Source organism: Streptopelia decaocto (assembly GCF_964273445.1).
Source record: "Streptopelia decaocto genome assembly, chromosome: 18".
NCBI classification, from domain to species: Eukaryota; Metazoa; Chordata; class Aves; order Columbiformes; family Columbidae; genus Streptopelia; species Streptopelia decaocto.
The window spans coordinates 5,177,400-5,203,994 of record NC_138673.1 but is presented as its reverse complement, the minus strand read 5'-3'; the positions used below and the strand labels follow the sequence as shown (position 1 = coordinate 5,203,994).

The following is a 26,595-nucleotide window of genomic DNA, read 5'->3' as shown; positions in this document are numbered from 1 at the left end:
TGCTCCCTCAATGCAGGTTGGGTGTCTCCCCAGCTCCCCATGGACCCATCCTGCTCCCCCCGCCACCCCCAGCTCGCTCCTCAGTGCATCAGCCTCTGGCTCGGTGCAGAGCAGTGCTGGGCACTGGTTGTGTGCCTGACCCCCAGGATCCTGCTACGGGGTGCGGGAAACCCTCTGGGGACGCCCCACTGCTGGGGCAGAGAACTCCCCTTGCATCCTTCCCATCTCCCTGCAGCCCTCCCTTCATTCTTCCTGTTTGCCTGCATCCCTCCCTGCATCCTTGCATCCCTCCCATCCCTCTCTGCATCCCTTCCATCCCTCTCTGCATCCCTGCATCCCTCCCATCCCTCCCTGCATCCCTGCATCCCTCCCATCCCTACCTGCATCCTTCCCATCCCTCCCTGCATCCCTCCCATCCCTACCTGCATCCCTCCCATCCCTACCTGAATCCCTGCATCCCTCCCTGCATCCCTTCATGGACATGAGGTCAAAGGATTGCGGGAGGGAGCTGTCTCCCCTGCCCCAGGGGGGTCCAGGCCCCTCCAGCCCCATCCGCTCTATCAGCCCCCCCCCCCAGCCCCATCAGTCCCCACAGGGTCCCATCAGCCTCATCTGCCTCCCAGGGGCTGGAGCAGCTTCTCCCCAACTTCGCGCTGGGGGGTCCCCACCGTGATGTGGAGCCCACAGGGTGCCAGGCGGTTCTAGAAGCTTCTGGCTGGTGGGTGAGGCAGCAGCAGAGGCTCCTCCACTGACTCACCCCCCGGGCGCTGGCCCGGCCCCAGCCCCCTCCCCACGGCTGCGCATCCCTGGGATGGTTTTACGGGTGAGGATTGCAGGCGGGGGGGTGAGGCCGGGAGCTGCTCCAGGGAACATCCATCACTCCCAACCAGCCAAACCTCCCGCGGCGAGAGGCAGGCGGACATTTCCCTGGCAGGGGGCTCGGGGGGGCTGCCAGCCCCCTCCCCGCACCACCCACCCAATGCGGCTGCGTGCGGCCGCCCCAGCGCTGGGAAAGTTTCTCGGCCCTTCTCGGCCCTGCTGCAATTTCCATTAATAGCCAGCTGAGCCGCCCGGCTAAAAATAACCACCGGCCCTCTTCATAAGTCCCTGGCGGCCGCCCCCCCCGGCAGCACCACGGACCATGGCCGAGCGCCGCGTCCCCTTCACCTTCCTGCGCAGCCCCAGCTGGGACCCCTTCCGCGACTGGTACCATGGCAGCCGCCTCTTCGACCAGTCCTTCGGGATGCCCCACATCCCCGAGGACTGGTACAAATGGCCGAGCGGCAGCTCCTGGCCGGGATATTTCCGCCTTTTGCCTCGGGAAAGCGCGTTGATGCCCTACGGGCAGGCGCTGAGCCGCCAGCTCAGCAGTGGCATCTCCGAGATCCGCCAGACCCCCGACAGCTGGAAAGTCACCTTGGATGTCAACCACTTCGCGCCCGAGGAGCTGGTGGTCAAGACCAAGGATAATATCGTGGAGATCACCGGTGGGTGATGGGGACGGGGGTTTGTTGGGGGTTCCTGGGTTGGGGTAGCTGCCCCTGGTGTTTGCTGGGGGAAAAAAGGGTGGAAAGGGAAAGCTGAGTGGGTAAGTGATGGGGAGCAAGAGGAGGAAAAGCAAGAGGAGGAGATGGTGGGGGAGGGAGGAGAGGAAAAGGGAAGATCAAGGCAAAAAGGGAAGGGAAAACCAAGGCAAAGAGGAGCGTCCAGCATTACAGGCTCAGTCTGGGGGTGCATTCACACTGCAGGGGTTGCACAGGGTGCAGAGGGTCCCCCAGCCCCATATATTGACCACTTGTTGCTGTCCCAGCTGGAATGTGGGGAGGGACCCCTGGCTGTGAGCCACAGGGGGGCTTGGGGGGTGACAGTGCCATAGGGAGGGACGCCCTGGCCCATGAGGGGATAGTGGGTGTCACGAGCCCCATAGCCCCCCTGCAGCGCCCTGGGAGGCTCCGGCAGGCCCGCGGTGACGAAGGCCAGGGACATGGTGACGAAGGCCAGGGACACGGTGACGAAGGCCAGGGATGTGGCACGGGGCCAGCAGCACCCAGTGCTGGCGAGGGGCTGCTGGCAGCGTCCGGGGGGGTCTGAATGGGGTGGGGGCAATTCTCCAGCCAGCAGGATTTGGGGGTGCAGCCCCAGGGAGTTGCGGGTGCTCCATCTCCAGCCCTGCAGGGTCAGGGACACAAAATTATATTAAGGGAACAGAAACCAGGACGGGGGGTTCAGCCCCCCTGGTGTGGGGTGATCTTGGGGTATGGGGGGCAGGGTAGAGTGGATCCCAGGCACGGAGACCCCCCCCCAGCTCCCTGCCCACCCAGATCTCCCCATCCAACCACCCCATGGATATTTTTCCTTCCAGGCAAACACGAGGAGAAGCAGGATGAACACGGCTTCATCTCCAGGTGCTTCACCCGAAAATACACGTAAGTACCAGGGAGTAGGGGAGACCGGATCCTGGCAGCCCCACCTGATGTCTTTGGGGACCTCTGCCCACCCACCCATCCCCTCCAGTGCCCACTGGGCAAACTGGGGATGCCGCTGGGATCCCCAAACTGGGAGCGGGGAGGGGCAGCGGTTTGGGGCTGAGCATCTGTCACCGCTCACAGCATCGCACCTGCTGGGCTGCAGGTTGGGACAGGCGGTGTCACAGCCCTGACCCCCCCTCTTCCCCTGCAGCCTCCCCCCCGGTGTCGAAGCCACCGCCGTGCGGTCCTCGCTGTCCCCTGACGGCATGCTGACGGTGGAGGCGCCCCTGCCCAAACCGGCCATCCAGTCTGCCGAAATCACCATCCCCGTCACCGTCGAGAGCCAAGCCAAGGAGCCGGCCAAGAAGTAGGCGCAGCGAGGAGGAGGAGGAGGAAGAGGAAAAGCTGTTGCCAAAGCCACCCCCCCTAAAGTGCATCCTCACCCCCAGCCCCATCTCGCATCCCCCTTTTTATTGTTTGTTTTCTACTTGCCCCGTCACCGAGTGCCTTGAATAAATGTGAAGGAACCGATAGGATCAGCTGGAATAAAAAGCGGTGAAAGAAGCGCGTCCCCGCGCCCTGTGTCTGTGCCCAGGGCCCCGGCAGCGCCGGTGCACCCCGGCTGTGCCGTGCCGGGGGAAGCGCGTCACGGGCATCGGTCCCTGGCTGGACCACCCTGACAGGGCTGGCTGGCGCCAGCGTGGCCAGCAGGAGGGCCACCAAGCCCTGCGCAACATCCCGGGCTCAGCATCCCAGGTCTTAACATCCCCAGTCTCCCTGTCCTGGATATCCCACACCCCAGGTCTCCTACATCCCGGCCTCCACCATCCTGTGTCTTGACATCCCAGGTCTCCAAAAACTCTGGTCTCCATACACTGGGTCTCCAACATCTCAGGATCAATATCCCAGTTTTCCACATCCCAGGTCTCCAAAGTTATGGATCTCAACAGCCCAGGTCTCCTACATCTCAGATCTCAACATCCCAGGCCTCCAACATCCCTTGTGTCTGATGCCCCAGGTCTCTGACATGCCTGGCCTCCAAAATTCTGGGTTTTCCACATCTTGGGTCTCAGTATTCTGGGTTTCCTACATCCCAGGTCTCCAAAATCCCAGATCTCAGCATCCCGGGTCCCACCATCCCTGGGTCTCAACATTCTGGATCTGAACAGTTTGGGTCTCAACACCCTGGTGTCACCCCCGTGCGTCTCTACATCCCTGAAAAACAAGCACAATCCACAGGTCACAGGGGCTTCAAGGGCAGAAGCTCTGGCCAGGAACCACCCCAATCCCCAGCATGTGGCCCCTCCAGACCCAACCCAGCCCCCTCAGCATGCCCCCTTCCTTTTGCCCCGTTGCCGTGGGCCAGGCAGGTTTTGGGGGTCAGCTTGGCGGCTGCAGCCATGCTGGGGGGCCGGATGGAGTGGGGGGGTTGTGGTCCTGACGCCTTTCAGCCCCAGCCAGCCCCGCGCCCCCCCACACCTCCATTCCTCCAGGCAGGACTGGCCCTACATGGCCGGGTCCCGGCTGCCGTGTTCCCGCTCTGACAAATCCCACTAATCCCCCCTGAGTCATCCCGGAGGCAGACGGTGACCTGGGAGGAATCCTGCAGCTGCGAGGCCCCTTTTCTGAGCCTGGGGGGCTCTGTGTGCCCCCTAAACCCTCCTCCCTGAGCCCCAAACCACCTGCCCCAGCAACCTCAGGTTTGATGAGTTTGGTGGGTCCCAGGCATGACACCTGGGGTGGGGTTGGGGTAGGCTCGTGATGCTGGGGGTCACACTTGTGCGTGGGGAACCCCCCCAATGTGTGCGATTTTGGGGATGGGTGCCCATGGCAACCAGAGTGATGGAACGGTTGCCATGGCGAGCAGCAGCTGCTGGCAGCCCAGCCTGGCGGTGGGGAGGGGTGAACACCAACACCCCCACTCCAGGCCCTGTAGAGCTGGAGTGGGGCTCAGTGTAATGAGTTTGCCAGGTCTCGTGTGCCCTGGGGACATCCATCTGCCCGGCTGCAGTGTCAGAGAGGGGGCGAGCAGGATGTCCCACCTCCCCAGCCCCTCTGCCTGCGGCTGTGCTGCCCCGGGCACACCCAACACCCCATTTAGGGCTAAATCCTGCCCGGCAAGCGGTGAGGAGGCCCCTGCCCGCCAGCCCATGCTGTTTTGATCTCTCTCTGCTCCTCCAGCGCATCCCTGGGGGGCACGGACCCATAGACACTGCCACTGCCCTAGAGATCCATTTCCCCCTCCAGGTGGGAAAACTGAGGCCCAACCAGCGAGGGATGGGGGGTCAGGATGGGGGTGATGTGGGGATAAGCCAGGCTCAGTAAGGTGCTAGGCCAGGATTAGCTGGGCAGGATTAGGTCCTGCTCCCGCCTGGCTAGCCCAGGACTATTGGCCAGATTTATCAGCCCCATTGTGTCCCCAGGCCCCCCTCCCCTGGGGCCATGCCGGAGGGGGACACAGGTGCCTCCCAAATGCCCCCCCAGCCTCAGCAAGAGGGGGGTGTCAGTGAGTGATGGCGGGGGGTGTCCCTCCCTGTGCAGGGCGGCTCGGTGACCCCCTGGCCCCTCTTTGCCATCAGCCGGGGGTGTCCGCAGCCCCTTCCCGGGGGTGTCTGTGCCACCCCCCCCAGGTCCCTCGCAGGGCGCGTGAGTCAAGACACATTTTGAGTTTACGGTTTCCGAGGGAGGGGAGTATTTTTACAGCGTGAGTCACCACGAGCAGCTTCGAGTGGAAAAACCATGTGGGATGGAGGCGGGGGGGGCACCCACCTCACACCCCTTTTCTCCCTGGGAGCACCCAGTGACCATCCCCACAGCCCCCCAACCCCATGCAGGGGTTCGCCTCTGCCCCCGGTATCTGGTGAACCATCACCCCCCAGCAGCTCTGCTCCCCCCCTCGGTGGGATGGACATGCCCCCCTAAGAGCAAAACTAAGACTGGTCACCCCCACCCCCTGCTCCCAAACCCAATGGACAGGGGGACCCCCCAAATCCCACAGAGCTCCCCCCAGAAACTCGACAGAGGCGACAACAATTAAGCAGCGCTGACGTCAGATCTGTAAGTTTATTTGCTCAAATGTACAACGGCTACATAATGACTCACATTCATGATATTCCATCACTGAGGAAAAACTGCTAAGAATGGTCCGTGTGTGAAATAATTCCTTACAGAAACACGGAGTTGGAAAAATAATCACTGATTAGACCTTAAAAATAGTTCACTGCATAACATGACAAAAAGCACAAACAAAGGCTCATTCAAAGAACACAGTCATTGTTCTCCTACACTGTAATAGTTATAATTTCACCATGACGAACACCAGACATTAAGATTAAGCTAACACTGGTGTTTTCTTTTGCTTTTTTTTTTTCCTTTTTAAAAACAAAATCATATATAATTGCATGTCACTATAGCAACATCCATAACAGATCAGTTTGTTACGATCACTATTTGGTAGAGCAAACTTTACCCCCAAAAGAAAACAAAAAATAAATTAAAAAACCTTAAAAAATTTTTGAAGACTATTTTGTCATAGGAATACATAACATCTACAGTATAAGTTAATAAATTTCAAGCTACTGTATAGAAATACGACACTAGCATGCACAATATTGTATCAATAGAGTAATGGAGCAGTAATCATTTCACTGGAGAGACAGTATCATAGGCAAGTGCATCTCTTAGAAAACAAAAGAAACCATTCAAGCTGCTTAAAAGTCACATCCCTGACCCCCACTCCGTTTTTAGCCCTCTCGTGCCATCTCTCCCGCTTAAGTTTCCTAAAGCAGCCAGAGCAAAAGCCGAAAAGGAAGGGAGGAAAAGGAAGGGAGGAAAAGGAAGGGAGGAAAAGGAAGGGAGGAAAAGGAAGGGAGGAAAAGGAAGGGAGGAAAAGGAAGGGAGGAAAAGGAAGGGAGGAAAAGGAAGGGAGGAAAAGGAAGGGAGGAAAAGGAAGGGAGGAAAAGACAGGTTTTGTAATTCCAGTAAATCGCTTCCAAATTCTACAGCTGGGCCAGCACTGCTCACGGGACACGAGGGTCGGTCGGAGGAAGGTGAGAAGCCTAAAGCGATTTCACGGCACGTACCGGCACCGGCGGACGCGCCGGCGAGTGAGGCTGGGCAGGACTCTGCGTGCGAAGGCATCCCGGTCAAAAAATAAAACCAATAAAAGCTTTGCCGGTGTCGCCGGGGCAATATGTGGAGGCCGAGCGCCGGCCTGGGCTCCACTCGCTCCCCGAGGAGTCGGGGTAGCGGATTTTTGGACTGCGGGGAGGGAGCTGGAGCGACGTCCCCCCGTGCGACCCGGCCGTACCGTGTGTGCAACACCACGACGCGCTGCTTGCGGACTGACTCTCGAAAGGGACAATGAAAGCCTGTTTCCAAAAAAAAAACCAACCAAAACCAACAACAAAAAATAATGCAAGAGAGCGATTTTTCCTTACTGCGCAGCTTGAGGTGGAAAGCTACGTGGCGCGGCACTCCGTGAGCCAGAGAACAGCAGTGAACTTCCAACAACGATGGAAAAACAAAAATTAAAGAGAAATTTACTCAAAATGGGGTAAATATTACCTGCTAAGCAACTCAGATGCCCCGTCTCCCACCCCCAGCCGGATCAGACAGACTCAGAAAAGATTTTGCTAAGAAGAGAACTAAGTTCCTGGGCTCCCGATGGTCGATAGAAATGTTCTATGATTGTAGCTCTTCCCTTGAGGATTTCTCTACCAAATGAAGTTTCTAAGCTCCTGAAGTTCACTCATTACACCACAAGCTTCCCCAGGAGAAAGGAAAAAACCGCACCCGGCGTCCCTGGTGACAAACAAGGGAGCCTGGGTGGCAGAGATCTGCTGACAAACCTCATGGTACAGTGGGAGAAAGTCAGGCAGAGTGAAATGGCAGTGCAATCCCTGAGGAAGCAGCTGTGGCACCTTAAATCAGGATGGTCTTTTGAAATACCAAACACAGTACATGACATACAGACCTGAATGCTTCTTTTTTTTTTTTTTTTTTTTTAATTTTTATTTTTTATTTAAGTGGCATTTTAAGTTTAAACACTTCCCCCTTGTCTAATTAAGTTCTTAAACCTTTTGCTGTGGACTTAAAATAGTTGAAACAGCCGCTAGCCAAGCACCTGTTAAGCTGTTGACCAAAGAACTAGAGCAGCTTTGATGTTCCTCGGGCGGGCAGTCTTCTTGCCTTGGGCGACACAGAATAGCTAAAGCCAGTCCACAGGCGAGGACTGATCAGGAAGGCAAGCCAAAAGAACTAGCAAAAGAAAACAAAACAAAAACTGACAATCAAAGGCTTGATGTCATCATATGGCTGTAATGTAGAAAGACTGTAAACTGCAATTTAGTGTTAATACTGTAAGCTACCCTAATAAATATCTTAACAACAACAACAACAACAACAGATTGGATGGCCTAAATCCCAGGGCTGTGTAAGCCCTGAATTATATATTTTTTTTAATTCCTTCTCAATTTGGGGATTGTAAGCTACGCGCTGCCGGGCAGAGCGCTGCAGAGAGACGCCCCGCGACGTGGTACGGACACACGGCACTCGGACCGAAGAAACAAACGCACGAAGCCTTACTGGAACCACAGAACTCCCTTTTTTTTTTTTTTTGCCTTGCTTTCCTTGAAAACGAGGGCCATTCCATCCACGCAAATTCATCTTAAAACCCTTTTATTTCTAGCGATAAAGTTAAATTAAAGACAGCTCCACTTGTATTAATGATCTACAGAACAGTCCATATGCCAGTGAGGCTGCTATTCCATACCAGCACAGCCAGCCTGACTTCCACTAGTGGTATTTTGGCAAAAATGTCAACGAGGCAATCAAAGACAGGTTGTGGGGGGCCTCCCTGGGAAGGTGTTCCCTCCCTTTCCCTCCCCCACCCCTGACCCCCCCCCCACTCGTGGGAAAAAAATAAAGACTGCAGTAGTTAGCATCAGCGTGCGGCTGCCAGTCCATCGAGGGGGGTCTAGTTGTTGCCTTCTCCGCCGTCGTCGTCTTGCTGATCGCTCGTCCAGAGCGTTAGGTTGTCGCGGAGGAGCTGCATGATGAGCGTTGAGTCCTTGTAGGAGTCCTCGTTGAGGGTGTCGAGCTCGGCGATGGCGTCGTCGAAGGCCGTCTTGGCCAGGTGGCAGGCCTGCTCCGGCGCGTTCTGGATCTCGTAGTAGAAAACCGAGTAGTTAAGCGCCAGCCCGAGCCGGATGGGGTGGGTGGGCTGCATGTGCTCCTTGCTGATCTCATGGGCTTCGCTATAGGCCTTCTCCGAGGATTCCACCACGGTCGCCCTCTTCTCACCGGTGGCCACTTCGGCCAGGTAGCGGTAATAGTCCCCTTTCATCTTCAGGTAGAAGACTTTGCTCTCGTACTGTGTCTCGCTGCAGTTCTTGATCAGGTAGTTGTCCAGCAGGCTCAGCACATCCTGGCACACGGCTTCCAGCTCCTTCTCGATCTTCTCACGGTAAGCCCGGACCATTTCTATCTTCTTTTCGTTTCCATCAGCAGAGGTCTTCTGCTCAATGCTGCTAATGACTCGCCAAGAGGAGCGCCGCGCCCCCACCACATTTTTGTAGGCGACGGACAATAGGTTCCTCTCTTCGTTGGAAAGAGGCTCATTCAGCTCTGTCACCTGCATTGAGAAAGGGAGAGAGAAAAGAGAGATACTTGGGTTAAACCCCAGTCACTTGGCGTTCCCATCACACGTTCAGGTGTTCCCACGCATCTCTAGCGAGGCAAGAGAAGGCAGCCGGCTCGCAAAGTCCTTCTCCATCATCCAGCATCTGCTCCCATCCCTGAAGGAGCCAGCTGGGAAATCACACTGTGGTCCAGTCCCTCAGCAAAAGGGGCAGGTTGTTTTTATTCAAGGTATTATCCAGCTCTTAAAAGCTCAGTGGTTTCCAGAATGAGAAAAATCTTCTAGGAGAGAGACGCCTTTAACCTGCGGGATGAGAGTGGGACTTCGTGCTGCAGGCGAGAGGGACAGTCGAAGCAAGAGGGTGGGGATGTCTGGGGTTACGCGCCAGCCACACAGATTAACGCCACAGCTACAGCGTGCTCCTCTTTTCCATTTCCCATAAGCACAACTCGTGCTTCTGAGAGGCCTGAAGTACACATTAGACATTAAAATTACAGCTGCCTAAGGCATCTGCAGAGATAAGGACTTAAAAGCTCACATGGTAAGAGTATGTTCTTCCCACACAGGATTTTCTTCATTGAGGATAAGTGTGTTAATGCACAGCACCGCTTCCACCTGCCTCACACGCCGCCACAACAGAGGGATTAAAGAGACAACGGAGCAGAGACCGATCTCGCAAGCAAGCTGCCCAATGCTGCCTCAGCCGGTTCAGTGACTGGATATTGCAATAATCCTAGTTCCAGCTCCCGGGCAGCCTGGGAAGGGCTCGCACCCCCTTGACCCCATGCTGTGCCCCATAGGTGGGTCTCTGCACCCTTGGAGCGGGCGCAGCAGCCCAGGACGCTGCCACAGAGGCTGCTCCATACAGCAGGGGTAGTCACAGCCGCCAAGCGGCACATGAAGCCCGGTTGTCCCCTTCCCCAGGGTCACACCGCCACATACACACCCTGGGTTTGGCTCAGCAGAGCAGGAACCCATAAGCCTCCTCTCGGCAGTCACAAACCATTACTTTTAAATAATGGTTCAGATGTGAAAAGCTTCTGCAAATACTGAGTCATTTTCACAAGTGTTTGCAAGGACAAGGTTTGTTCTGGGCCTAAATAACCACGTTTATAGTGGGGATGAGGAGGACAGGGGCTCATGCTGGAAGGTGTAGGATGGTCCAGCCCAGGACCTCAATTGTGTGGCCTGGAATGACTCACCCTCGCTAATACCACATTGACCTGCTTGTTCCAGCACCATTACCCCTGCCTGCAGCTCTCCTTGCCGTCCTGGCCACACTCTAGCTAATGCCCTCTCCCAAAACCCAGCTACAGCTAAGCCTTAGTTACCCACACAGCAAGAAAAGCACTGTGGTCTCTGGTCCAGACCCCTCTACCCCTTCCCTCAAGGCAGAGGCATCCTTGGAGATATTCAAAACCTGATAAGGTAACTCAGGGTCTCGTCCCATTTAAGTCACCCTGCTTTAAGTAAAGGAATTGGGACTAGAAACATCCAGAAATCCCAGCCTGACCTATTCTCTTAACCTTCCAGCTGCAAATGGAATGTCCAGCATCGACAGCCATCCCACCAACTCTCACAGTTTCTGTCCAGGCCCTCGTTATGAAGGTTGAAAACCACATGAGGTCTCACTTTTAGCAGGGCACTCCCTGAGCAGAGATACCAGTTCCAAGTGTGGACCAGGCAGGTGACTTTAAAGCTGCCCCACAGCCGCGTCTGCAGATATTTATCACTACAGAAAGCAGATTTACCTCCTCTCACCAGAAGAGTCTTGCTGGAGGACAGATTTATTAAAACTACAGGGAGTTTCATAGGATTAGCTTTGCCATAAACATTTTAAATTCAAAGCTATTAAGGATTACGGAAGAAAGTTGCCTGTCAAAAATCCTTTCAACAAACTCGCTGACAGATGGAAGGTACCACCTGTGGAGAAAGCAGATTCCTCCAGGGAGCTGGCGGGGAACCTAACAAGGCTCCATTTCTGCTTTGATAACCACGTAACTCCTTTCTAGCAGCAGCTGGGCTCCAATAAGAGAACACTGGAGAGAAACACAAGAGTGCAACACGGCCTGAGATGGGGACCGCGTCCCCCAGCACTGGGAGCAGGGGGGGAAGAGGCTGCAGCCCCATACATATTTCAGTTTGCAACTGAACTGAGAGAGGAAGAAAAGGAAAACCACCTGGCACTTGCATTCCCAGCGGGAAGAAAACGCAGGATGCCCATTACGCCAGATATTGGACAGTAAGGGTGCGTTTAGCTGTGCCTTCACTGATTTTTCCTTACACTGCAAGATATCAACCCAAAGTTGATATCAGTCAAGCCAGAGGCTAAACAGCATGCTCTGATATACTTAATGTATAGCATTTCACTGAATGCCTCTGATGCAACATCAATAAGGCAATATCCAGCAACAGGCCTGGATTAGATTGCAGCAGACGTGTTATGAGCCCTTTTGGAGAATTTTTGCTAATGTTTGTTTTAGAGACTTCAAATACCCAAAGAAAATTTGGTATTAAGAGGGTTTGGCAGGAACACAAAGGCATCAGCCTCTGGCTGGAAGACAACCTGCTCTCTGGGAAGCTCAGTCATTTTGGAGCTTTACTTCCCTGGTTGACAAAAAAAAGAAAAGCAGAACTTGCACCACAAATCCCAGTATCTGTCAAGCCTCGTTTCACCCTTGTGCCCCTGTAGATCAGAGCTGGGGACAGGGGGGGTGGGCAGGAGATGCTGAAATGGAGTCAAACCTTGCATGTGGCATAAGAACCCAAGTGCAGGGAGCTGGTCCACATGCTCACATAGCTGGAAACTTGAGAGATGCAAGTCTTCTAGCTAGGCTAGAAAAAAAAGCCTTTTTCACCACTCTTTTTGCTTCTTCCCCTTAAACAAGCCCAGCCTGCAAGCCCAGCTCTTTATTGATGCAGAGCAGCAGGAGATTTCAGCTGTGGCACCTCTCATTTCCCCACCAGTCTGCAGGCAACGCTCTTGCTTGCAAGAGCTTCCCCTGTCCCAGCAGGTGACACATGTGCCAGGAGCCAGACCCTTGGTGTGCTGCAGGCAGCCCTGTGCTGGGCAGAAGCCCTGCCCGAGGGCAGGAGCACAGGAGAAGACACCTGGCCAGAGAATGCAGGTGTACATGGGCTCGGCATGGAGCAGGCTTTGCCTTGGAGGCTCAATCCATCACCAGGCTTGAGGACGCTGTCAAATTCCAGTCTCACCAGTTCCTGCAGCCTTTGAGGGTGCAGTGTCTGCACCACCGAGACTCAAGTGCCCTAAAGCCACAGGGAGAGTCCAACAGTTCCCGTTGGACAAAAACTACTGGAAGTTTAGGGTTTCTACTGCTTGAGAGACCAGAGGTTTGTACAAATCAAAGCCCTCTGATTTGCAACAAAGCCCTTCAGAGGCAGCACCATCTCGGAGAAGGTCCCCCCGATTTCTCTGCTACAGCTGCGAGCTCTGGCTCAGAACCCCATCCAAAACCTGGCAGGCTCACAGTGTGCCCGAGTATCACATCGCAGGGGAAGGTTCAGCTGCACACACACAAGGCAGTCAGCATGAAAGGCTTTACCTTGCCCCTCTCCATAAGCTCAAGGGTTGGTCCTACTTCATCTTCTTTCCAGAAGCCTCCTAATTAGCAAGGGTTTTTTTGAGACTCACAGGGGACATTTGCTTCCAGCCAGCAGAGGGTTTGTTTGCTTACAGGGCTTATTCCAGGACTCTTATTTTCCACTTCTCACCTTGCACTAGTAGGTCTGAAGTCATCACTTCTGAGTACATAACGAAATAATCATTTTGAGGACCCTCCAGTAGCTGCAATGGAGATCCATCACAGGATTTAGTTTTACCTATTTATCCTTATACACATGATTTTCCCTTAGTTTTATAACCAAGTGCCTACCCATTTATGGCTCCTATCTAGCCGTGATTTCTTAAAGCATACAGCAGAGGAAGCTGAGCAGACCCAGAGATTCTCCCCTGGGGAACAGTATCAGCATTTGACAGCTTAATCCACATTATAAGCCTCAACACTTTTTCTTTTCTGATTGCCTACAAGAGATCCCGAGCCCCTTAAGATGTATCAACAAAGGAGCCAAGCTTTCCTGGAGAGAGACAACCATGAGAACATCAAACTGTCCACTGAGAACAGGTTCTGAACATCCCCAGAGCTCTTCTACCAGGACACACAACAGCCATCTCCTCCTCAGCACTTGTGTTTCCTCTGTTCTATCTACAGCTCCTCCACCATGTAATTATGTTATCTCACAACAGGAACCCTAGCAATCGCCTTGTTTTCCTTCACACACAGCTTGTTAGTCACACTGAGGTCTGGCCTTTTCTGTTCCATTTTTTAAAAGGCAAATGTGCTTTTGGAACAACGTTCTGGCCAGAAGTCCCACCGCTGAAATTCTTACTTGGTCTGAAGCCACCGGTGAGGGGAGCAACCAGCACAAAACCACTTTGGGCTCAAGGAGCTAATAAATGCTCAGGACCACCTGCAGCTCAGGACCACCTTCTCTCCTCCATCTCCAACAGCTGTCTTATGGTGGGACCCCATCACCCCTGGGCAAGCACCAGATCATCTTCAGCAGCCCAAGAGCTGTCATTCTGGAGGTGACATGCCAGAGGGACCACCTGTTTTTTCTGTCCCCAGCTCACTCTATATCTAGCTTCTGAAGAACTGGCTGCCCTCAAGCACCTTAAATTGTCACCAGTGGCTTGACTATAGGTCTGACTAGATGTCATACAACCCAGTCAACAACAGCTTCTCCTTGCGGGCTCCAGAGCAAGCTGTCCAATGACACCATCACAGCAGTCAGAAAGATGCTTTTCTTAAGCACTGTCCTACTTCAACACAGAGTAGGTGTGTGTTAAACTAGACCTAGATCTAAAATCTTACCAGATTTCACTGGTTCATGTGTTTTTCCCCTGTACTCTTCCCCTTAGCTAGTATGTCCCTGCTTATGTGCTGGAGTCCCTGAAGTCTGTCTCTCTTGGTTTTGTTTTGCCATAAATTGGAGGTAGGGAGGAAAAAAGTTCTTTAGCCTTCTCCCCCATGTCATACTTCCAAAATGGAAACCACACCACAGCTACTTCCCTCCTTGCCCTCTCTGCTCACTTCTTATCTCAGCATGGCCAGGGGGATTTTCAGCTGCAGGTCGAGCCCTTCCTCTCATCTCAGACAAGACCAGAAAAGCTCCTGCAGGTTGCGGGCAGAAGTTGGTTCCCCCTGCTGCATCCTTTGACTGTTTCAGTATGAATAACCATATGCGAGTTCCCCTTTTTAAGCTGGTGGGGCCGGCACTCATCGCAGGACAGCGGCTGAAGGCACATGGGATGGTTCTGCCATTACATTTCAAATTGCTCTGACTGCATCAAGGACCAGTGTCTAATAAATAAGATCATTTATTGCTTGCAGAACAACTGGATCTCGGAGGCTGCTTAGGCACTCCAGACACTGATTAGGATTTCAGCATGCTCCTAGAGTTAACAGCAGCTTTCATCCCACTCTGCAGCCTTTATTATTTGAGGCAACTTTGAACCACCCAAGACAGTCTTCAAATTGGGAGATGGGAAAACCAAGAGTTCATTTATTTAACTGGCCTCTGTTGCTTAACAGCTCCTAAAGCCGAAGTGAATTTCATCGCAGCACATGCAGGTTTGATCAGTCCTCAGAGCCTGCAGATATGCTCCAGTTTCAGTCTGGCTCTGATGGGTTTCAGCTAGAGGAAAAGCAAGTTTCAACTACTTGGGTCATTCCTGCATGTAAAAGGTCATAAGGGAGCCAAGGTGAGAAAGCCAATGACAACAGCACAGCTCTGAGCTGCTCCTATTCTGCATTTGGTAGCAACGTTTCATGTACCGCCTCTTATCTGCAGCGCTGCAGTCCCAGCGTTTGGTCTAACGGCTCAAGTGTTTCCTGCTGCAGAACACCCGGGTGCCATTGATTTGCTCTACCAGCTCCTCCTGTGGCACTTGAGATAAGGCAAGTATAGGAGAGCATCCATCTGCCTCCCATATGGGACTTCCAGGCACGTTATTAGCCCTTGCAACCTGCCACAGCCATGGAGTTGAGAGAGGGCAGCCCAGATGCATCACAATAACCAGCTGGAAGGAACAATCCCAGCTTCCCAGCATGGGCATCGTGTTTGCTCTTTGAGTGCATCGGTGTAGAGCTACAAAATACTTTTGAATCAGCATTGCATAGTCTTGTAGCAGGGAGCTGCTCATACAGCTCATATATGCTTTTTGAGTCATTAAGGATTTATGCCCAAGTTCTTGTCCTCCTTATTAACACTCTGATTCTTGTTAGCTTTACCAAAGGACAGGCTATTAAACAAGATAAAAACTGGTCATAGGACAACTTGTTTCACTGTCTTGCTGCCACTACCTATTAAATAGGTATTGCTGCCAATACCTATTAAAAAAACTCTTGGGGGGAGAAATAATCAGTCTCTGTTGGTCTAGTGCCTTCCTTCCACCAGATGGAGAAAGCAGCGAGTCAAACCACATCAGCCCCAGCATTTAAGAGGACTGTCACTCAGGGCTCATCACACCAACTCTGGCAGATGGGATACCAGCACCTTTGCCTGCTAACGGCAAAGCAACAGAAGGGACGCCAAGCTATTCCCTTCCCGAGACACGGCAGGCTGGCGAGCATCATCTGCCCACTTTTCGCATTTTTGCAGCTCAAGATCAGCACCCTGCTCTGCCAACCACCAGCTTGGGGAGCTCTCCTTGCATTAGCCACTCTGTTCCCTGCTGATACAGAATCACAGAATAACTTAGGTTGGACATGCCTCTTCTCCAGGCTTTCTGGAAAGCGCGTGGAAGACCAGTGCCACAGCACGGCACTGCCGTGGGAGCTCAGATGTGCTCCTGAGGCACGCCAAAAGGTTTAGGAGCTCAAAGTAGACCCTTTTGAAAGGAGAATGCAAATTCAGTGGTTTCTATAGGCTCTTCTAGGCTGTATTAAACTTCTTTGGGTGTGAATTTAAAAGCTCTTGAAGAGAAACTGCAGCTCTTTCCTCAGCAGCATTTCTGTATGAGTTTAAAGACTTGATTTTCTTTTTTTTTTCCTATTCGAGCATTATTCTTCTTCAGAAAAGTCCATCCACTCACAGACTTTTTAGCTGAAGCAGCCATCCATGTGATGACCACTGGTCATCTCTCTAGACAGTCCTAAGACTTGGTCACCATAAGGGAAGAAAGACCTTTTTTCCTCCCTACCTCCAATTTATGGCAAAACAAAACCAAGAGAGACAGACTTCAGGGACTCCAGCACATAAGCAGGGACACACTAGCTAAACAAACCAAGTTTCACGTTGGGATGGTGTTCAGCGCTGCCAGGAACATTAGCTGCTTAAAGACTTACCTCACAGCTTCTAAGACTACTAATCTGGCTCGGATATTAGTGCTTCCCTGCTCACCTCCAGCAGATCATCAAATCCTCCTGGAGCTTCAAGTGCCAGGCCAACACGAGACGCTCGTCCTTAATCAGGGGCTCAAAAAACAACGTTACGCTGTACCCATGACCTTTACGCAGTTAAACCAAGTAGAGAGAGGAGGGACGATGTGCCACGGGCAGGACAACCCAGGAAAGGCTGAGAGCAAGTTCTGGCTGCTGCACGAGCCTGCTCCTGGGTCTGGAGCAGGATGAACCGGGCAATTCTTGGCTTCTTGCACGGCAGAGCCATCGCTGCCCGGCAGCTGGCGGGCTGCTGCTCCAGCGGGGTGAAACAGGAGAAGCTGCAACCATGCAAACAACTCCCTGCAGCCGGCATGTAAGTTTTTAACCACTTCTTGTCATTATCCCAAAGGCTTTGGGAAAGCCTGCTCCTTACACATCAAGGCAAGGTTCTGGAAATACTAAAACAAAACAAAAAAAAGAACCAACCCAAGATTTTTGCTCTAGGTCTTTTGGTCTGCAGAACCAGCAGATCCTTGCAATGTCTGAAACATGTTTTGCTAGATTAAGCAAGAGACTTTCCAGAACACCCAGGTGGACTCCAGCATGCCAGCTCTGTGATAGGTTTAATTTCCGCATCAGCGAGTAAGGTGATTATCCCTCCAGATGTACTTTACCCTCCTACTGCTTCAGGGATTTCAGGCTTGATCTTACACACCTCTAGCAAAGCCAATTTTATTTAATTTCTTAAATGAACTTGCAGAACAGAAAGTCAAGTTTTTGCTCTGGCAGCTTTCTGTAGCGCTGCAGCCAATTTTACATTACAAGGAGGGTCACTTTACTGTTCTAGCTCTGACTGGATTTAACCACCCTCGCCTGGCTCCAGCTATCTCCTCCCAGCCCTCTTTTGAAGCCCAAGGGACTTCTACCAGATTTGATTTCGGCCCATCACAAGTGACAGGGCCCCTCAGGCACCGACGTCTTGACACCACCAAACACAAGAAGCCAAGTGCCCAACTTCAAGGTAATGAAATATTCATCCCACGTTAACAAAGCCTAACAGCATAAACAGGCAAAGCTCCAGTGCCTTCCTCAGCCGGGTGTTAATCAAAGGTTGTTAATCTTCCCCAAGTTCTCGTTCGCCGCTGAATACTCAGCATTAGTGGTTTACAGGTGCAGATCTCCTACAGCCGTTCTCGAGCATATCTGTTAGCGTACAGCACGGCAACAGCTTCTCCAACTACTATTAATAAACCTTATGCTGCAGAGCACCACAACTGTCCAAACAACACGTCCATCAGCAGCCTTGTTAAGGCTGAAGCTGGGACTTCTTGCTGGTGTTTTTCTACAGCCTCGCTGAAACCATCTTAGAGAGGAATCAGAAGCCAAGTAGTTTGGCCTGGTATGTAAGCAAAGATCCATCCCAAGCAAGGCAACACATCCAGTAAGATCAGAGGGAATTTGCAAACAATTAAGGAACGTTTTGTACTTAAGAGTCCCTTGTGTACATCCAAGCGCAGCTGCCTCAAACACCCATAGCCTGACTCAATTCTAACATCTCCTTTATGGAAGAAAAACATTAAGTACTTTAATCCCTAATCTGGGGATCGCTTTAAGGGAATCTCATGCCATCATCAGTGACTTGTTCCCTAGTTACTCTCCTACTGCTATTAACTAATGCAATGCCCTTGGTCACTAAACCACTAGTTTTGGGCCAAAAATCAGGTTTGTTTAATACCTAACTGAGCATGTGCTGGGTCATTCCTGAGATGTGACTAAATCTGGTTTAGCACAGAAAAATCTGAGACTGGGGAACGTTTGTACTTAAGCAGGCAAAGGCTTTTGTTTCACCAGCTACACAAAGGTGCTGCTTTTGCGAAACAGCCTTGTCAGTGTTTCCTGCAGCCCAAAGATTGCTGCCTCATCACTTCAGCTCCATTTTCCAGAATTTACCATTTCTGAGCATTTCCAGACTGCACCAATGAAAGCAGCACTGCAACCAGGGTGAGACTCCGGGGTCAACATAAAGCTCCGTGCTCTACCAGCTCCAGGGTCTCTGGCCCACCAAAGGGGCTGGTGAAATGCAGCAGCTCGGGCTCACCATCGTTGTGCACTTGGAGAAGCCAGACAAAGCCACTGCCGATCTCCACCAAGGCAGGCTTCTCATAGACACAGGTAGGAATCCAATGCATGGACATCTGGACTTTGGAGAGACATGTCAGGCCTCTTACTTCAAAAATTAAAAAAAAAAAAAAAAAAAAGTGGAATGGAAGTCCCTTTGTTACCACAAAGCCATTTTGTTTCCACGGGGAAAGAACAGTTCCCCCATCTGCAAAGACACAGTGCCTGGCAGCCATGGCAGAGCATTTTATCTAACTACCAGCAACATAAAACCAGTTGGTGGCTATTTATCTGAACAGCATCCTGATGTCAAGCTGAAGGTTTCAGAGATCGAAAGACAAAACCACCATATCTTCACCAGTACAGTGACAAATTCACAGCTACCTCCTCCCCTTCGTTTTGGCAGGTGCTAAAACGGTTTTCCAAGCTATTGCTTTCCATGGGCAACCATCGCTTGCAGAAACTAATTGAGTAAATACTTGCTACCATTTTAATGAAATTTTTGCTTTGCAGATCCCAGGTTGCCATTTCTCTGCAGTCACAAAAACACTCATAAACAGCATTAGCTTTGGAAAAAGCTATCTTGAGCTGCAGAGCACCAAGGCGCAGAAGAGTGCCTGGAAGCATCAAGGGTGCACCAGCTATCTGGAGACAACCAAAGCCCTGCATCACAGATTTGCCATGGTGAAGTGGAAGATGATGCCTTTATCCTATCAAGATTGTCAATAGAGAAATGCTTGGGAAGCCAGTCAAATCATGTTTCACTGTGCTTTGTACCACAGTTATTCCAGTATGCATTCACGTTTCGCTGTCAGACACAGGTCAGGAGGTAGAACTGGGCAGAAAAGCAGAAGGCAGTTTCAGATCTGCAGAGTCCTAAATGTCCCAGACACCGATCCTACTGAGGAAAGGCTCCCCCAGGTCAGACCATGGGCATTTTCCAGCACCCTCTTCCCCTGTACCTGCCTGTGAGCTGTTGGTGTGTCTGGCTGGGACACACTGAGCAGGTAGCTCCAGTCTGAACTGGTCTGACAGCCCTTTTCACTCTTCCCTGCCAGACTGGTATTGAGCTCCCAACACACCACTCACCTCCGCCAAGGGAGAGAAGCAGCACCTGCGAGTCCAGCAGTGCTCCACGTCCAAGGACACATCTGAGCTCAAAGCCACTTCCCAAGAAGCAGCTGGTTACCCAAGCATTGGCAGTTGGACACACAAAAGCTTGGATTGTTTATTTTTCCTAAACACACACGCTTGCACATGACTTTCTAGGTATTCGTTTGCTTACTTGGCATGAAGCTGCTCAAAATGGAAGACGAAGAGTTCAGCTGTAGAATTTGAGCATTATACGCTGCCAGATGCGTCACTGTCTGTGGAGGTTTCTTCAGATGTAGAGTCAGGGCTACCACCCTTGTCTCCCAGCCCCTGCTCCACCAGCTGCACCCTGAGACATGTTTCTTCTTGTATCCTTAAGAGTCACTGCTAGTAGGGGATTGATCCCTAACTACAGGTATGCACCCATCAAAATGATAGACCTGAGAAGCATGTCTCACCTTCCCTGATGAAGATCTGCACACTCAATGGCTCACCCTGCCCAAATCTGCAGTTCCACAATGCCTAGACAGGCCAACTGGCACATGCTCGCTCCCATTGTCCCAGAGCAGTCACTGAACCCAAGGGAACACACATTTTTTGAGAGGTTTAAAGCATTCTGCCCCTGCCGAATCCTTCCATCAGCATGGCTTAAATCCAGCCAAATGGCACGAACCATCCCATCCCTGCACTTCAGCAGGAGGCAGAAGAGCAGCTTGCTGGTACAGCTGGAGTCCTCCACCTATGTACCATCATGTGCACACTGATGTCTTTCTCCTTCTCAGCCCTATCTTTGCTTCTTCCAGGCATGTCATGCCCCAATATAGAGTGGTGCAGTCAAATATCAGGCTCTGAAAATCCTTGTCCCCATAACTGTGAAGGGCTTTGGGATCATCCATCAGCCTGGAAAAAAAATCCTGGTCCAGCCCAGGCCTCCCCATGGGCTACTGGGGACCATCAAGCTGCTTTTACTCCACCTCCCTGATCTGACACTCAGACCTTTAATTCCTTCCCAGAAGGCCAAGCTGACCATGCTCCTGACCAGCTCTAATGCTGTTGGCTCAGACACAAAAATGAAAACAGCTTAAAATGAAGTGGTCCAGCAATACACAGTGCAGAAGAGATGGGATGGAGGAACAAAAAAAAGATGATGGGGATCCTCAAATTAAGGAAAATCTTCCTGCTACCAGCTGTAGAAAAAGCAAGGAAGAAGCATGTTCCCCCATCTCCCTTGATCACAAATCCATATCCCAAGGAATGCCCATGGGTAGGAAGCAGAAGAGGCAGAAGGATACAACACAATTATCTGGATAGCGCTCACTTCTCTTACAAGTGCCACCCAGCACACTCACAAGAACTGGTAAGAGGATGCCAAGCCAGATCATCCAGTTCAAATGAGGCAACCCAAGACCAGAGTGCACACGCTCCAGAGGTGCAGGAGTTTTCAATCTGGAAAACACTTCTGGAGCTGAACTGCTGTGGTTGCCCTGAAATGGCTGTTCCTGTAGCTTCTATTATAGCAAACTTGAGTTGACATCATCAGTGGCCAAAGAGTTTCTTCCAGAGAGCAGCTTTGGGATCAGCTGGTGAACAAAGGTTGGATAGATAGGGCTCATATGTATGTATTATGAAGCTTGTTTGGTGTTCCAAAGAATAAAAAAAAAAAAAGAGTCTCCTGTGAGCCAGCTATCTTTAACCACAAAAAGCAGCGTAAGAAAGAAGAAAAAGCAAGACAACTCCCACCAGCCTTTCTACACTTCCAGGGCTAGCCACCATCCAAAAGATCTACTTGGCTAAGCTCCAGTCATCTAAGGGCTCTTAGAGAAGCCTTGCCCAAGAGCCTTGCTGTTTCCATGTACCCTAGACATCTGCAGAGGATTCGACAGCTATATTATCCACCACAGCCTCAATATCACTTTTGTTTAGGTCAAAAAGAGCTATTTCTAAACAAATCCCCACCTGGCTGTTACACTTGGCCAACTGAGAACAACCCAGCACGGTCTCACAAGTCAGTGGCTTTTCTTCAAGCTCATAAAGACTTATCAGTAGCTTAAAGGGACATTCTTAAGAACTTGAGCTGCTGAAGCCTCACCGGTTAATATAGTTAATGTGTGCAGTGGGCACAGTGCTACCTGCCTGTGGCTTAAGTGCAGATGTGCGACTCAGGCTACAAGGTCCTGAGGCTGATTTGGGCTGAGATAACCCACAGCATGATCCATTACAAGGTCGGAAGCGCGGCAGGACCCTGCAGACCTCCAGGAAGGAAGTCCTGCTCCCTGCTCTAGAGTCACGCATTCTCAGACTCCCATCCCCATCACCATCCATAAGGGCTGAGCAAGTCCCTGCTACTGAAGGGTGAGAGGACCACTCTACATGTAAGAGCGGTCAGGACGCACAGTGACAGCCATGCAGTCCCACACTGCAGTGGTCCAGGAGGCGCCACGAGGCTGAGCATCAACGCAGTCATTAGATGCCAATGTACCCTCTCCACCTTGGCACGGAGAATGGTTTCTCCAAAGCCTTCCCCAGCCCCCTGGGAAGTGCTACTACAGCAGCTCACATTCCTTGCTCCCTTCCCACCATCACAGATGGCCTGCCCAGCACTCCTCCAGGAGAAGCCTTTCCACCTCACCCTTTTGTCTCGTCTACACCACAAAACAGAAAGCAGATAATCATCCCTGCTCTGCTCCCCTGGGACTCCTCAAATAGCAGGGATTTATATTTGCATTACTCCCTTTCCAAGGGTGGGTCTGCTGTCTGTGTGAAGCCCCACTATTGGCACTAACCTGGTCACAGGATGTGGAGGACAATAACCTGCCAGGCTGGTCACCAACATGGCAAACCCACATACCCTGTGCCAGGGAAGGCCTGCAGTTCCCACACTCACTTTTCTCCTCCACCCACAATGGCCATTTACTGCACCAAGAGCCAGTTGTGTCTCAAGCTTGGGCGGCAGCCGTTGGCTTTCCAGCATCTCCAACGTTCACCCCTCTGCACCCACCACCATCACAGCTGATGGTTCTCATATTGCACAGCCACCAAAGGTGTGCACACCCAAAGGTGTTCCCCTCACAGGGAACCATCAGGTAGGCTCAAGGACTCTGCCATATGGCCCCACAGATACATGGTATGTAGGTGCAATGTAATAATCCACACCTCACCCTTTTTAGACAACTTATTTCCTATAAATGTTAATGCAATCATCTCGCTTCTTCACTTGTGCATCCCCCCAACACAAAAGGTCTACGGGGAGGCATGTACTCTGCTTCCCAGGCAACACCCACCGGGGCCTCAGCAGGGATCCACCTCCAAAAACCCTCCAGCGGCACCGCCGCTCCTCAGCTAATGGATATTGATCACAGCCCTGGTGCTGGGTTGGGCAGTAAACTCTTCGTGGAGCTGCACCAGACAAAAAGGCGACTCACTTCAACCATGAGCAGCAAAACCCAGCAAGGGCAGCGAGCCAGTAAGTAAAGCGGCGATGCTGCGTGGGCACAGCATCAGGTGGGATAGCAAGGCCAAGGCCACCACCCTGGGGACCTGCAAGGAGCTTTCTTGCTCTTCAACACATTGTAGGGCTGTCTGTGACCCCAGACAGTGCTGGGGTGACAAGGGACACGACCAAGGTCACACAGCCATACACTGGACTGACCGCCCTGGTCCCATCTCCCTTCCTGGGTGCTGCATCACCTTCTGCTCCGTCCAGCAGAGGAGGGGACTATCTGCTGTGTTCTACCAGGACATCCAAGTAAATGTCACATTCAGGGCTGAAGGAGCATTCCTGCTCCTGCAGCAACAATGCGACTGCACATACCAATTAGGGGCACCGGCGGCTGGCACTTGCAGCATGGAAAGAGCTAGAACTCACATTATTTGGAAGAAATTATTGTGATCCAGTACATCCCTGTGGCAAACAGCACTGGGTGAATCAGCATTCAGAGCCCTAGTACACAGTTTCTGTTTTAGACTATTAAAATGGCCATTCAGCACAGGCTCCCAAGCAGGCAGGGTCTGGCTGCCATGTCACCACCCATGGAGTGACCACCAAAAAAAAGCAACGGTGAGATCGACCTGCAAGAAAACAAACCGCTTTTACGCACATCATCGCCACACCAGGTTTTAAAGACATTTTTCGGCACGGTGTTAAGGAAGCCAGCGGACAGCCAGCTTTAGAGGGCAGGAGACAAAACGGTGATGAGCACGGGAACGCTTCTGCATCACCTTAGCTAGACACAGCCTGCATGCTCTCTGCTACCACCTGGGTGCATTGCAGCTTGGACCATCGCATATGACATCACTAGGCGTTGCTACAGAAATGAGTGCGAGGTCATCAGCCTCCCGCACAACCCGGGCTGGGGGATGGGCGGCACACAGGACGGTGACAGGGATAACCGAGTGTGACATGCCCATCACCACCAGACCGGCCACGCCGGAGTTTGGGCAGTATCGCCCAGAATAAAGAACAAAGCTCTGCCTTTTGTTTGCTGTCGCAGGAGGCGTCAGCACTCCCACTGTGAATCATTTTCGTACGGCCAAACTACACAGCAACTGATAAGCGGCATTAGCCCAGGTTACTGTTTCACCAGGACTAAAAGGAAAAGAAAAAAAAAAAAAGAACGTATATATAATCTCTAACAACACCTTTGGTTTAAACACCGAGCCTGGGTAAGCAGGCTAGGGAAATTCACTGCAACACAGCTGAGCATCCCAGGCATATCCCTGTCGGCTTTGTCACAGAGGCTGTATTATCCATAGGAAATGAGCTGTAGGATCTGCTCACGCAGCAGACTTTGCTTTAAAATGAATAGATGCCGTTATCAGAAAATGGTATAAAAGCCACAGTGCAGCAGAGGAATAGCCCGGTTGGTTTAATATGATAATATCTTGTTCTGATCATCCGTATTTCATTTCTTGATAAGACATCTCCTCCCTCCCTCTGTTCCTGGGCTGTGACAGTTTTGTCTGTTTGATAAATGCAAGGTTATTGACAAAATGGTGCAATATGGGCAAACAGAGCTGCACCCACGGCAGACTGCGACATTCCTAGATCAGCATTCACTTTTCATCAGCCAGGGAGGACACCCCAGCTGCTCGCAAAGGTTCAGACCTGACTAAGAAGACAAACATAAAGAACAGTTTTCCCCTTTAAAGCACCCCCTCCCTCCCTCCACCCAGTCTAGCCTCTCTGCAATATGACAAATGCAGAATCTTCTGGAATGACTTGATCCTGCCTCCCACGATTGCTTTGTTTGCAAGATCAGATCAGAGATATGTTTTTTTTTCCCTTCTTATATTGTCAAAATGTCAGTATTGAAGGGGAGCGTTCAGTGTCACAAATCAGATCAGCCTGCTATATGCAGAGTCTTTATTTTAAGAGCGTGAAATGAATACAACATGACTCAATTCATAAATCTCCAACCAAGTGCAGTAAAAATAAGAGCTTTGGCAGTGAAAGGGCTCCTGATCTTTGGGGTCACGAGCACACACCAGCTTCACCGATCGCACGCGGGAAGGGATGCACAGGAGCGATGGATGGGGGGGTATTTCAGCAGCGGGGAGGGGGTGCACGCAAACACCCCCAACCCGCAGGATTCCCCACGGGTCTGGGCAGCCCCCCAAGCCAGTGTGACCCCCAGGGAGTGCCGCACCCCAGGGCTGGCTCCTGTGTCCCCCAGGCTGGGGAGCAGCAGTGGGGACATGGCAGGGAATGTGTGGGGCAGGCAGGGGGGCCTGGTGTGGGGGGAGAGAAGGGATGGGGAGAGGAGGCGATGCAGGGGGAGAGGGTGTGAGGGGCAGCAAGGTATGGGAGGGGGGGGGGCAGCAGAGACAACGTGTCGGGGCTCTAAGGGAGGGGAGAAGGTGTGTGGGGCTCGCTGGGGGCTCCAGAACGGGGGAGAGGATGCGTGGGGGGCTCCGAGCCAGGGGATGGGAGTCGGGAGAGAGCGGGATGTTCCCAGGCGAAGGGAACAGGACCCGGCGGGGGGTGTCGCGGGCAGCACAAGGATCGGAGCCGCACGAAAGAACGGCGACAGGCTGATAAGGGCGAGGGGCCGGGGCCCGCACGCCCCCCGGCGCGGCTCCCCCACCCCAGCCCAGTCCGGCCGAGCCCACCACCCACCGATAGCAGATCACGGGAAGGGCGAGGGGAGCGCGGACCCGAACGCCCGGGTGTGTGTGGGGCAGGGGGGGGAGGACGGCGGACACGGGCCGGCACTCACGTTCTTCATGGCGGCCGCCATGTCGTCGTATCGCTCGGCTTGTTCGGCCAGCCGGGCCTTCTGCACCAGCTGCTCGCGGTCCACCATCTTCGCGGGGCCGGGGGAAAGGGCGAGGAGGCTCCGGGAGGAGGAGAAGGAGGAGGATGAGGAGGAAGGGCGGCGACGGGAGGAGGAGAAGGAGGAAGGCGAGCGGGCGGGCGGCGGCTCCTGGCGCTGCTGAGGCGACGGCGGCGGCTGCACCCGGTGCTGTGCGCGCGCCGCGGGCCACCACAACCCCCCTGCGCCCGCCCCGCCCCGCCCCGCCCCGCCGCCCGACACCCCCGCGCGGGGCACGACGGGAGATGGAGTCCTCGAGGGGGTGCGGCGGGAACAAAAGACTCACACCGCACCCCCCCCGAGGACTCCATCTCCCGTCGTGCCCCGCGCGTCGGCGCCGCAACACCACCCCCCGGCCCCGCCCCCGGCCTCTGCCCCGCCGGGGTTCCGCCCCGCCCCGCCCGCGGGGTCCCGCCGGCTGCCCGTGCTGATTCACCGGGGGACACGAAGCCCGGGTGTGGGCACACTCAGCCTCACAGGATCAATGTCAGGGGCCTCGAAAGCTCATCCAGTGCAATCCCCCCATGGAGCAGGAACACCCAGATGAGGTTACACAGGAA

The 26,595-nt window shown here is 52.8% G+C and overlaps 2 protein-coding genes across 2 annotated transcripts; one reads left to right on the top strand and one right to left on the bottom strand.

The window, feature by feature from the left end:
* Positions 1–1,109: 1,109 nt before the first annotated feature.
* On the top strand, positions 1,110–3,032 carry HSPB1 (heat shock protein family B (small) member 1). The gene is made up of 3 exons (XM_082068596.1): positions 1,110–1,487; positions 2,363–2,426; positions 2,680–3,032. Exons 1-3 carry the CDS (start codon positions 1,142–1,144, stop codon positions 2,837–2,839), a joined length of 570 nt encoding a protein of 189 aa, XP_081924722.1. The 5' UTR covers positions 1,110–1,141; the 3' UTR covers positions 2,840–3,032.
* A 2,480-nt stretch (positions 3,033–5,512) lies between these two features.
* YWHAG (tyrosine 3-monooxygenase/tryptophan 5-monooxygenase activation protein gamma) lies at positions 5,513–26,195 on the bottom strand. The gene is made up of 2 exons (XM_082068812.1): positions 25,940–26,195; positions 5,513–9,102 (listed from the first exon to the last, which is right to left on the bottom strand). Exons 1-2 carry the CDS (start codon positions 26,024–26,026, stop codon positions 8,446–8,448), a joined length of 744 nt encoding a protein of 247 aa, XP_081924938.1. The 5' UTR covers positions 26,027–26,195; the 3' UTR covers positions 5,513–8,445.
* Positions 26,196–26,595: the final 400 nt, after the last annotated feature.

Bases quoted from the DNA above. Each gene is read 5' to 3' on its own strand.
- HSPB1 (XM_082068596.1), top strand. From the start codon at position 1,142: ATGGCCGAGCGCCGCGTCCCCTTCACCTTCCTGCGCAGCCCCAGCTGG. The intron at 1,488-2,362 runs GTGGGTGATGGG...TTTTCCTTCCAG, and splicing joins TAATATCGTGGAGATCACCG to GCAAACACGAGGAGAAGCAG. The intron at 2,427-2,679 runs GTAAGTACCAGG...CTTCCCCTGCAG, and splicing joins TGCTTCACCCGAAAATACAC to CCTCCCCCCCGGTGTCGAAG.
- YWHAG (XM_082068812.1), bottom strand. From the start codon at position 26,026: ATGGTGGACCGCGAGCAGCTGGTGCAGAAGGCCCGGCTGGCCGAACAA. The intron at 9,103-25,939 runs GTGAGTGCCGGC...TTCTCAATGCAG, and splicing joins TGGCGGCCGCCATGAAGAAC to GTGACAGAGCTGAATGAGCC.